The sequence below is a fragment of the Rissa tridactyla genome, chromosome 5 (genome assembly GCF_028500815.1).
Source record: "Rissa tridactyla isolate bRisTri1 chromosome 5, bRisTri1.patW.cur.20221130, whole genome shotgun sequence".
Lineage (NCBI taxonomy): Eukaryota > Metazoa > Chordata > Aves > Charadriiformes > Laridae > Rissa > Rissa tridactyla.
This window is the reverse complement of record NC_071470.1, coordinates 44300910-44314128: the sequence shown is the minus strand read 5'-3', so window position 1 is coordinate 44314128 and position 13219 is coordinate 44300910. Positions and strand designations below refer to the sequence as shown.

Below are 13219 nucleotides of genomic sequence, written 5' to 3'. Positions count from 1 at the left end.
CACAAACAGTGAAAAGGAAAAAATGATAATGGTCTGAATAGTAATTGCCTCTGACGTGCGCAAGTATCAGCAATGAATTGTCCAAATACAGCTAGGAGAAATCTGGTGTTATTTACAGGTCTGGGGGAAAACAATAACCCAAACAAACCCACACCTGCCAGTATATTACTGGTTGATGAACCCTCCTGAAATAAGACAACTAACAAAACAAGTATCATATTTATTCTTAGAGAAAATTTCTTTGAGGAAGAAACACTTGTCTTACTGACTGCTCTTGCTAAGAAGCATGTAATTTCTGGAGGCTGTTTGGGAAACTATAGCAGGCAACTGCCCACCTTAGAAACAGTCAACACGGAGGTAGGCTGTTTGTATCTTTACAAAGGTACAATGACAACCCACATAAATCATAGCTCTGCAATGCAAGAAACCATAATTTCCCATTTGTGAGCTCTGCCAGCAAATTTAGGTTGTTTTTTTTTTTTAAAGACAGTGTCAGTCTGCTGTAGCCAGAGGTTTTCATAGAAAGATATAATGTCTCTACAACTTCCCTCTTTCCAGGAGGGTACTTCCACTCCAAGCAGTGGGGCCAGCAGTGTGGGAAGCTCTCCTGGAACGACGGACATCCATGCAAATCGGTGTCCTGGGAGATGGTCTTAACCGTGCCCCCCGCCCCATAGCAAGTTACAACCATGGTAGGTTTCTATCTTCCAGCCAAATATTAGCATTAAAAGCTTCAAAGCCATCAGTGTTAGGTAGGATGACGGTCAAAAACGCTAAGAACAGCTGCTCAGCCCTAAAAAGCATTCATTTTTTTTCTCCTTTGTGACTAACGGGAGAGCTGTCTTAAAGGGATGAGATGGATTGGCACGTCACTTCCACCTGGCAGCTCCCTGTTCTCCACTTGCACATGCAGTGATTCACCAGCAGTGGGTGGTGAGTAATGCAGAAGCAGGCGAAAGAAGATGGGGACGCAATTTTCCTCACCATCCTGAGCTCATCCGCTGAAGATGAAAGTTAATTGTTCCTTGATCACTTACCCTAAAATGAGTATTTTTTAACCTAAATTAAACAAGGAACCTAACAGGACTTTCAAAGTCATTTTACAATATGGTCAATCCAGCTGTTTTGTCTTTGCGTGGTGCAGTCTTTCACAAGCTAATTATACTGACAGCTTTTCTGCAGTGATGTGTTAATATCAACTGTCGAAGGAGTGCCTTGGCAAATGGAAAAGTCATTACATTTTCGTGTCAGATTCTGCCACTTGTGCTCCCAGAGACCTGCATGTCACTCAGTTCTCCAGTAGCCCTGTAATTGGACTATGATCAATGACTCTTCTCGTGCTAGAAGATAGCAGCTGGTGAGAACAGCAGAATTTGTCCTTTCATGCTTAGCGCTATGACATACCCAACAATTTTTATGCTTTAAAATATTGCTCACTTAAGAAAAATGCCCTGCCTTCCCACTGATGGCCCAGATAAAATTAAAACCGCCCTTCAGATCTTTGCCTCCGTAAGAACAGAGTTACGCAACTCAGAAAGGAAAACTGTTTGAGGGAAATCCATCACCTCCCACCTGTTCGAAAAGAATGGTAAAAATTAAAGGCTGCTCGAGCGGTGTGGATAAATGCCGTCGAAGCTGTGCTCCAGCCAGAGAGGGGAACTGGAGAGCGCTCAGGTCAGTGCCCTGCGACCGCCTGGCCACGCTCGCACCTCCCCATGTCCCGCGGCACATCGAGCATTTCACCTGTGCAAAAACGCCCGTGTCCTGCATCCCGGGTGACAAACCGAGCGCATCCCTTCAAGGGGGCTGGCGAGCGCGGCGTTTGTTTACAGCCTCGCTGTATTTCCATGGAAACTCTTAATTGTCATACCGTGCCAGGCTGAAATAACAGCCGCCAGGTACCGCACCGAGCAGCCTCCCGAAATGCGCCCGCGCGGCGCCTCCAGCCCTGACCCCGGCAGCGGCGGGGCCACCAGCCACAACGGCGACCGGCGGCGGCGGCGGCATCCCGTCCCGGGGCCCGGCCCTCGGCCGCAGGCGAGCCCCGGCGCCTCCACCGCACCCGCCTAAGATGCGCCGCCCGGCAGCCCGGGGGATGCGCGCTTCTCCCCGCTCCCGGGGAGCCGCGCTCGCCTCTCCGCGGCCCGGGCCAGAGCTATGAGTGCCCGCCTCGCTCCGCGCTCCGCACCCGCGCTGCGCACCGCGGCCCTTCCCGCCTACCACCACCGCAACCATCACCGCCGCCCCGGAGACGCGCGCAGGTAACGCTCCGCGGGGCACCCCCGCGGCCGCGGCAGGGCGCACCCTCCCACCACCACCACCCCCCCCCGCGCCTTCCCCGGCACGGGGCGGCTGCGCAAGTTTGCGCGGGGCAGCGCCCTGCCAGCAAACGCGCGGAAATCGTGGGGTTTCTCTTCAGCCGCAGGGGGGGTTCGGCTGCCGCTCCCCGTCCCGTCCCGTCCCGTCCCCGCCGCCCGCAGCCCGAGCCGCTGCGGCTGCGGCGAGCCCGCGGCTCCCGGCGAAGGACCGGTGCGGGGTTTCGGGGGCAGGGCGGAACGGGGCGCACAATGCAAAGTGATTCCCTAGCGAGGCACAGAAGGGCAAAAATAACAGACTTTCCCGTTTTGGTTTGGTTTGGTTTGGTTTGATTTGGGGTTGGGTTGGTTTTTTTGCCTCTGCAAGCCAGGAGCTGCTGTGCTCCTGCATATCATAAAATATGTAGTCATGCATTTCAAGTTTTCTGTTCTGGCCAACAAATGCCCCATTACATTGCATAACATTTCCTTGGAGCTGGAAAAATAATCTCATTAGTTGGTTTTTGCTTATGTCGGGAAGCCGTATTCTTGTTTTCCAGGATAATGTTGCAGTTCCTCTTTTAGTTAGGCAGATAGAGAGGCATAACATTAACATGCACGAAAATCCATTTTTCTGGACTTCTGAAGTAATCTCAATCCTTTGAATTCTCCCAGGTTCTCAGACTAGTCTTTGCTGTCGCTTGTAATGAACATTGGAAGCGGCAGCATTTCATCTTTAGCTTGTGTTGTGAACGCGACTATTTGGTGGTTTCAGTTTTTCGCTCAGACCTTATCTCAGTCTTTAATGATAAGAGGGCATCATTTCTCAAGTAGTAACAGCATAGCTTAGTGTCTTCCTTAAGCTTAGGTGGTCAGGCAGTTACAGACTGTCATATTAACTATTTACAACTGTGTAGAAGTTTAAAGACTTTTCTCTGACTATTTTCTCTACAGTCTTGATACCACTGTAGTATTACAGGTACAGAAAGGTTGTATTTCTTAGGGACTTTTCACATTTTGCTTCCTCCGTGTATGTGTTTGTCTGTCTTTGTTTTTAAGGTAGAAAAAGGTCTCCCGAAGACTGTAAATTTTTCACAGCTTAATTTTCTTGATACACAGACCGAACTGACTAGACTATACAGGCACCAGCCAGTCAGAGTTAACTTAGTAGGTATTAATATTTTAGGTTATGAGGTCTTATCAGTGAATAAACCTTACTAAAAGCATCTCATCTAATAGAAGGAAGATTGGAAGAACAATTGCCTTCAGAGGAGGGTGGTTGCCTGCCTAACTTTTGTGTTCTTGAAAATTTCCCTTTAAATATGTAGAGAAAGAGAAATATCTAGCCTATATACTCTCCTACATTATGATTTATGGATTTTGTATTTAAAAAAATAGCTTTGGAATAATGAGATTAATTTTAAGATTTTTAAACATATTAAACTAGCATATTTTCGGTTACATGGTACCTCTAACTCAGCTAAACCTGAATAACAGCTTAAGTTCCTCCTGTCACTCTCAGGCCTTATAGCAACTGCAATTGAAAACTCCTCTGAAGCATGATTTTGGTGAAAATCACATCAGTCACATCAGGCAGTCACACTGAGGTGTATCACAGATGAACGTGATTTAGGGAGGTGTTACTTGAAATCTTTCAAGATCACAGTACCTCAAGTGTCATAAAATGTATTTTACTGTAAAAGTTAACCACAGATACTCCTTGTATTTAGTGTTAACTGCATGAATTTGATTCTTACAGTAAATATTCAAATCCACCCTGGATCCTGCCACAAAACTGCAGTCCCTCCTGCCGTGTGCAGCCTACCTTCCTCTCTCAAGCGTCCCATTGGGACTAAAGGAGACCAAAGCAAACCCACTTAGAGGTCACAGGGTGAGAGCTCATGCAGGTGTAGCTGAGCATGGTCTTGAGGAGTGTACGTGGACCAGGAATACAGAAAGGGAGCTGCATTTGCTTGACTGATTGATGTAGGAGGTGAAAGTGATACAACTTCTGGAGATGATGGCTAGAAAGTCTCCATCAGGTACCTTCAGATTCATTAAATTTGATCTTGAAAACAGGCGCAAGAGCACCCTGGAACTGTGATGCATTCAGTTTAGAAATACACTTAAATATGAGGAGAAGGTTTTCAAAAAAGGTTGTATTATTTAATTCTATTTCCCAGAGTGGGATTTTCAGGAATCTTCATTTCCCTGAATCATGCTCAGCTCTCACCCAAGGCAGAAGGCAGCCGTAGCAGAGGAGGGATGGAGCTGGAGAGCCCATGCTGGACTTCAGAGGCATTTCTGTTAAGGTTTTTCTGTGTTGATGTGTCTCAACAAAATATGTCTACTCCAGCAAAACCAGCATATTCACTTTTTGTTTTTAAAGAATTCTATTAAAAACACGATGAACAATTCTGCTAAAGCCATACTGCAAAAGCTTTACATGAAGGTGTAGAAATCCACAGAACCTAGCAACAATCTTTCTATTAAATTTTTAAGAAGAATTCAGTAAACATTCATTTAATAAGCACATTCCAGTATAACAACAGATACAACTTTGTTCTTTGGACCTAGTCTTAGCAGTTCCTCAATGGAATATACATTTATAGAAGAGAAAATACTTATGGTGCATTTGACTTGAGAGTCTCTTCTTTCTCACTTTTAGTCACCCAAAGCTGAAAGTGGCAGTAGGAAATAGCAGCGACACCAACAGATTTTTTCCAGTCCTCTTCATAGAATACATTAATTTAAACTAAACAAAATTGAAGAAAACATACAGATTTCTCTTCAGACCATAGCACACAATTGAAGTGGAATGGACTAACTATACAGAGAGTCTTTTCTACCAGTAGAGATGCCTGCTTTTTCTCCACAAACTGATGAACCTATGGTCTACGATCAGCCTTTTCAATAACAGCCAATATCACCAAAGAGTCTGGGGAGGAAGCTGCAATTTTGGTACAGGGATCAACAAAACTTTCACACATGCATAGCTGCTATTATAACTTAAGCATCAGTGTGCGTTGTTACTACTCAGTATCACCTTCAGACAGATAGGACTGTGTGGGAATTTACTATTACAGACAGCACCTGTAGGTACTTTAAAAGCAATCCTAATCTCCAGGTTTTTGAGAAAGAAACAACATCTGCAGTTTGTTTCTCCTTTACAGGTTAGTCCTTCAACCTAGTATCAGTTAAAATAGAAGACTACACAGAATGATCCCTCTTAGCACAGAGTTATTTATGTAGACACACATAATAAATGAAAAGCTCGTTCCTTCAGAGTCATCACCACTTTGAGAGCATTGTAAGAGTTTTTGAGGTTTTCTGAATCCCAAGGTGGTACTTGATTTCCTTCCCTCTTTCTTATTAGTCTTCCTGTTCTCATTCAATGACTGGTTGGTTAGTAACCAAGATTTGGACAGATCTAGCTCTCGAGTAAAGTTTAATTTCCCTTTCTCAAATAACTCCTGATTGGTTTCAAACCGGCTATCAGGCAATGGGATGCTCAACTAGTAATGCTGTCTTAATCTCTGCAAGATATAAACTGGAAAAGGAAGGTGTCCAAGCAAAAAGAAAATTGTCCAGAATTAAACTAAGGGCTTTTTCATTATTAACTCCTCAGTTGTATGCAAGGGGTTTTCCTACAGACTTCTCAGCTAAGATGAATGTGGTAGTGCAAAGATAATAGAATGTTCACCCTGAAAATATTAGGCAGATAATATTTCATACTGAAACACAATGTACAGTTGAAATGGCTTTCATGAATCAAAAGAGAGTCTGCAAATTGCAGATGCGTACACACAATGAAATCTGCGAAAGCATCAGTCATAGCAAAACCCATCGTCCCTCCATGCTGAACAAAGGGGAAAAAATGATACAGGTATGATATAACAGGGACATAATTCCATGAGCCTGAGGTAGGGGAATGTATTTTACGCAGGGCAGAGCAATACTGCTGTGGTTTTCTCAGACAAAAATTATGTTGAGTCACATTTGGAGACTAGAAAGAAATTTAAGCTAATTTTAGAAGTCACTGTGGTCTGCAGATCATAATGTTTTCAGATGATTACTAGCAACTCCGAGAAACTAACTCAGAAAAATTAAGTAAAAAACTACTTACTTCTTTAGCTAATAGTTGTAAAAAGAGAAGCCTCCCGAAATAAAATCTCCTGATAATATCAATATAGAAATAGTGCATTACTTCCAGAATCTACTAGTCTGGTCCTTCAAAGTTGGTCTAGAGGCAAGGGCAGTCTCAGATAATGTTTTTTGTCTATTACATGGTTTTCCACCATTTCACTAGAAATAGAGAAAAATTAAACAGAAATAATTTGCATTAATGCTGCCCTGCTTGTACGCAGACAATTATAATATTTAGATTACCTAAATTCATGTATCAAATTCTTACTTCTATTTTAGCTATTAAAAAGCATTTTAACTCAACATTGTGAGAAGTTGGCAAGGCTTAGTTCTTTTCACTAACACGTCACTTGCAAGACACAAAACGTTGCGACTTTTCGTATTTTTTTTAAATAAGTATTTCTAATCTTACATGAGGGACCTTCCCCGTCACAACACGCTGTCAGTGAATATTCTGAGGGTGTTTTATGGTTCGAGCTTCCCTTTGGCACCTGACGGTAGGAAGGCACATGTTGTGATGTGGAGGAAGGAGCACATCTGCACGTGTAGAGGAAACTTTGACAAGGTCAGGACGGTACAGCTCACTGAGGATAGCTACATTCTGGAAGAGCCCTGCCTTTTTCAGTTGACAGGTTTAGCCTCCTGCTCAATTTAGGTATGTTTTGGGTTTGTTTAGATCCTTTTGTTTTGCCTTGCATAAGATTTCTAAACATTAAGCAATTTTGTACAGGACATTGGCACTCTGGGGAATTTTGACTTTGAAACTTTAGTGCATGCAGATGTTTATGGTAAACTGGAGTTTAAATTGAATGCTCTTGTCTTTCTGTTTCTTCTAAAGCGAAGGCTAATACATGAAGATTCTGTAGGCAGAATAACTTTGTGCTGAGCTAGGTTTTAACATTAGATGTTTCTGTGCTGAATAATTAGCAGTTCCCTGAATTTTCAAATGGCCGTGTGGGATTTGCTTCCAGTCAACGTTGTCCTCTCTCCATTACATCCAGTTACTCTGGATGTTTCGTAGGCAGTTTTCCTTTCTGCTTGAATAACAGCTAAAATATGTTCCACGCTTAATAGGTGATGGTTTGTATCCTCACCACATTAGGAATTCCATCTTGGATCACTGACAGTGGGTCTCCTTATAAACTGATCCTTCTTGAAAGCTCTCACCTATTTTGTGTCAGTTTTCTACTAGCAAGGTAAGAAATACTACTGCAGTTGTTAGCATATGTCAAAACATCATATATTTTCAGGTGCTCTCATTATAATTTGCTGTCATGTAATGATTAGGCACATGCCCAGATGGTGATTGTAATTTCCTTACTCATATCAATGAGCTGTTATTCACATGAGTAATCTCACCGGCTCTAAATGGATTGCTTTTGGAGCTAACTGCTCCCTCATGGAAAGGCTGACAATATGGGCTGTAGCAAAGCATGGTGAAAAGCCAAGTTCATAATACAGAACCTTGAATTGTCATCGTCCCATGTGAGCGGCCAGGCAGGAGCCTAGGTGTGCTGAACACCACATGATAAAACCTACGAAACTAATTTGTGTTGACCTGAAGTTATACAGGATCTGCCTCACGGTAGAATAACACCACTATTATTTTATTTACTTTAAGGTGATACAAGGTAATTTTATTTTCGTTTACATTCTGATTAACACCAGTATCATCCTTCCTTCAGGTGCTAATTAACGCCTTTCTTGTTCTAAGCAGGACTGTAAAATGGATTTAGGATTCAAAGACCGTAACAACAGGACACCTACCAAGAACACCTCGGCTACTACAAAGAATTTTTCTGCCTGGGAAGATTATAAGAGTAGCGTTGATGACATACAGTACTTTCTTATTGGGCTGTACACACTGATCAGTCTGGCCGGCTTTGTGGGAAATCTGCTTATACTAATGGCTCTCCTAAAGCGCAAGCAGAAGACAATAATAAACATTCTTATCAGCAACCTGGCCTTTTCTGACATCTTAGTTGTGCTGTTTTGTTCACCTTTCACACTGACATCCGTCCTGCTTGACCAATGGATGTTTGGCACTATCATGTGTCATGTAATGCCCTTCCTCCAGTGCGCATCAGTTCTAGTTTCAACTTTGATGTTAATATCTATTGCTGCAGTCAGGTACCGTATGATCAAATATCCCCTTTCTAGCAATTTAACAGCCAAACAAGGCTATTTCTTAATAGTGACCATTTGGGCCCTTGGCTTTGCCATTTGCTCCCCTCTGCCGGTTTTCCACAGAATTGTGGACCTCAGCAAAATTCTGAATTTAGAGGCACTGGAGAACAGGCTCCTGTGTATTGAGTCGTGGCCTTCTGATTCCTACAGAATCGCCTTTACAATAGCCTTATTGTTCATGCAGTATATATTGCCGCTGGCCTGCTTAACCGCTAGTCACACCAGCGTCTGCAGGAGCATAGGTTCCAGACTGTCAAACAAGGAAAACAAGTTTGAAGAAAAGGAGATGATAAACCTAACGCTTCATCCTTCTAAGAGTACTGGCATGCAGGTGCAGCCCTCCGGCCGTTCCAGGTGGAGCTGCGCCTTCGGCAGAAAGCACCACAGAAGATACAGTAAAAAGACTTCAAGTGTGGTGCCAGCTATTTCAAGGCATCATCAGGGTACTCATTCCAGAGGCCTCCCAGAAACCTCTGGCACAGAAAAAAGCCAGCTCTCTTCCTCCAGTAAATTCATCCCTGGGATACCTATCTGTTTTGAGATGAAACCAGAAGAAAATACAGAGATCCAGGACATGATTACGGTATCCCAATCCGTCATCAGAATTAAGACAAGATCTAGGAGAGTTTTTTGCAGACTGACATTGCTAATCCTAGTTTTTGGTTTCAGTTGGATGCCTCTTCACCTTTTCCACATTGTGACGGATTTTAATGCCACTCTCATTTCTAACAGACATTTCAAATTAGTCTATTGCATATGCCATTTACTAGGTATGATGTCCTGCTGCTTGAATCCCATCCTCTACGGGTTCCTTAACAACAGCATAAAAGCCGATTTAATGTCCCTTATTCCATGCTGCCAAATACCGTGATTTTATGCGCCCCAAGATAAAATAAAACAAACAAGTTTGGCTTTCAAGTCTACTGATGTGTATAGCTGTAAAAGCTAAATCAGTTTAGTTTAGTTTAGTTAGTCTGACTTGGTTGTGATTAGTCGCATTTCATGCAAATGGATAGTTCTGCGTCTGCGTGTATTTCTTGCATTGGGCAGAAATATGTACATATAATATTCTTCTGTCTGTTACACATAGGAAATCATGCCTGGTGTACAAACTCAGAATTCCATTTTCATTACCTGAAATATTGGCAATCTGTACTTTGGAATTAAACAGAATATGTAATGAGTAATAAATGTAAGACTACTTGGACATATCAGTATTAACTGTCATAAAACTACAATAAAATACATACCGTTTACTAAATAACTATTGCTGAGACTATTTCAGTGCCAACTTTGACTGTTTTCTGAGATAATTAACAATCTGTTTCTGGATGCGATTAGAAAAATATTTTTCCTTAGCTCTTTGACTCATACTTTGCAGTATCTTTGCAAGATGCTTTGCTGCTGCTTCCCAGATTGCTTTGGTCCCTGGAACGGGTTTGGGGGTAGTTGTTCTTGTCTAGATTGTTTCCATCTCACTGGGTTTACCCAGTAGAACCTATCTCTGATTTCCGCAGCCAATTTTTACTCTGCCTTGTCATTTTATGTAATTTTTCAGCCAGGCCTGAACTTACCTGTAGTTATGCCTTTGTTTATACAGTGATGACTCCCCTGAACCTGCAACATGCTTCTGATCAGAGTAAGCCTTCGTTACCTAAGTAAGTGCGAGTGGAAAGAAAAAGAAAATGGAAAGACAGCAGGATTTTTTGTTTTCCTTTACCGAAAAGCAAAAGCCTACTGCACTTCATTACAGGTGACCCACTTGCTTTGGAGAGCTGCAGCAGCTTTCAAATAAACATGTGCTTGTGTGTGTGCACACAGACGCTCGCGCACGCACAGACACACACTTTCCACATCGCTCTCCCATCTTTCCTTTTCATGCTTTTAATCAGATCAGTATTTTTTCTTCCAAATTGAAATCACATGCATCTTCCCTAAGGAAGTCATATTACATTTCATAGCATAAATGCAAGAGGGGTGTGTGTGTATATATATATTTTATATATATATAAAATAAATATATATATTTTTATATATGTGTATATATATGTCCTTTCTCCCCCCCTGGATTACTCTAATTTAATAACCCAACTCCGCCTTCAGGATTCAGTAAATGTACAAAGCCTCTGCCCTGAGTTTTAAGCCGTAAAACCTCTCCCCGGGTCTAGCTGGTGATTATTTCTTTTTCTGCACTAAGATTTCTAATCCAATAGGCTTTTTTACATAGCCTTTCCAGGCTGAGAAATAAAGTCATTATTTTTATAAATGGGTGGATGGGAAGGGTCATTGTGCATTTTTTGCCTTGAGGTACTTCCCTTCCAGTTAGTCTTTAAAAGTGAAAGCAGTTCTTTTATTTTGAGGAATTGTCAAATTATTTTTATCACAATGTTACAATTCCAAGACCTTTTCTCCCCAAGCCATCATCTGCTAAGGAGTTTATTACATACCGGTTGGTAATATCTCTGCTTCTATTATTAAGATATTTCCCTGAAGTCTAGTTCCCAGTAACCCATTGTTCTTTGGTTTTGCCGGTGATACACTTTATAGTTTCTTCCTGGACACTGACTATTGCGTTTTGCAGATTATTATCTCCCAAAAGCCTAAAGTATGTCATTTTATAGAGTACAAATGGTACAGAATACAGAATATTGGAACAATATATTTTAAAATAGCTTTTTAAAAGTTGTAAATAGTTTAATTTAAAAATATTTATAGCTAATCTTGGTAGATAAACTTAGGAAAAAAAAGAACTAAATCCACAGCCAGAAGACAGTAACAGAAGTTACAGCAGTTTATGCCTGATTTATGCCTACGTATTTTCACGTCACTGAAATATATCATTTAATTTTATTTATACTATGTGATGTAACCAAATAGCCTAAGAGGATAAGAAAGCATTCGCACTGTTTCAGCTTGAAATATTCCTTCCAGCTTTTTTTTTTTTCAATTCACTGTTATGTTCCTTCCTAATTGCTATTTATTTTCTATTCCTTCCTTTATATATTTTCAGGATTTCAACCGTTTTTAACTCCTACACTTAGGATTGTTATTTAAATATAAAACAACTGTTTATTCTCGAATTACTCTTTTCAGATCAAATTGTACTCACTTCTGCTGTAGATGACACACCTTGCTGTAGTTTCTGAGGTGCACAAAGATTAGTCCGTACGCCGGTGATCCTATATCAGCCCTATCCATTATCCTGCATGGAGTCAGTAGCCGTGCTCCCTACTCTTTACACTGTTCAAAGCACAATAAATTGCAACGTGGCAATAGAGAATTAAATCAAGGCAGCTACTGAACTTCTTCAGTCCTGTGCCATCTAAATCTGTCTTCTCTCTTTTAAGATGGTCAGTGGTGGGAGAATGTGTCTTTTCTTTTAATTTATAGAATACTCATCATCATCATAATTTGACATCTCCAAAATATCACTGTCTTTCCTCTGAAATGTTAAATAAAAATAAAATAACTTTTCCACTTTCTACCTTCCTTCAACAAGAAGTATAATTTTTCCCAGTATCAGCAAGGAATACGTAAGAAGCAGAAGCAACTGAAATCAGGCAGAAGCCAATTCCCAAAAGAGTAACTTCTACGAGTGGGAGAGGAAACAACTGAACCATCCATTTGAAGTTTTCTCAGTCTGGAACATTAAAAAAGAAAATAAAAATTCAAAACACAAGGATCCTGCCACCCCTTGCTTATTGAGTAGGCCTCATCTAGTTTGAGATGCAGTAGATGCTCCTACGGGCTTTACATACGACGGTGACTAGCGGTGTGATTTTTGTCTCCATTATGTATGTCAATGTGTCTTGTGAAGATGTATCTCACCGCAATATGCAATGGCATTATATTATTCTCATATATATACAGGTATATATGTACAGGTACAGATACAGATACAGATATGTACACTTCCTAGAAAAAAAAAGCACATTAAAATGGATTTTCAAATAGCGCATTTAATCAAGTGCTTAAGTTAACTAAACTACTATGGGTCAATTCCTTCTGTAACTAAAAACCTAAATAATGAGGAAGACAGGAGTTTTGTTTTGATAGCATTCACTAAATACGATCAGGAAATGCCAGTTGCAGAGCCATCTATCCATTGGTGTTAGAAGAATGAAGGATTGCAATGGTACAGTGATCACTCTCTAAAAAAAAAATGATTGGAAAAAACTCTCTCAAACAGCTGGGGTTTGTGTGTGATGAATGTTAAAACTCTTACGACTGGACTCATATGAGGAAAATAAATGGTTTTTTTCAGTTCTACAAAATAATATAATTGACAAAGTTGACTTTTGGTAACTGTCAAAGATTAAATGTTGTTAATAGCTGGCCTTTGTCCCTCTCCTTTCAGCAGAGAAGAAACAGATGCCCATTAAGAAGTGCTGGCGTGGCCGGGTCGCTCCTGAGCCAGCCAGGCCAGCGGGGCCGAGGATGCTGGGAGCTCAATATGGTCTAACACTGGAGTATGTTTATTTAGGTTGGGGGGAAAAGGTCGGTGCCTCCGTGGTTCTCCATAGTGCCATGGCAACAGCGGCTGAGACAAGACGCGTGTGGCTCCCATAGGTCTAGAGCTATTGTAATCACAG

General features: G+C 41.4%; 1 protein-coding gene across 1 annotated transcript; it reads left to right on the top strand.

Annotated features, from left to right (window-relative positions):
- Positions 1-8166: 8166 nt before the first annotated feature.
- On the top strand, positions 8167-9498 carry NPY5R (neuropeptide Y receptor Y5). Its single transcript, XM_054204072.1, has one exon. The coding sequence runs from the start codon at positions 8167-8169 to the stop codon at positions 9496-9498; it is 1332 nt and encodes a 443-aa protein (XP_054060047.1).
- The last annotated feature ends 3721 nt before the right edge of the window (positions 9499-13219 follow it).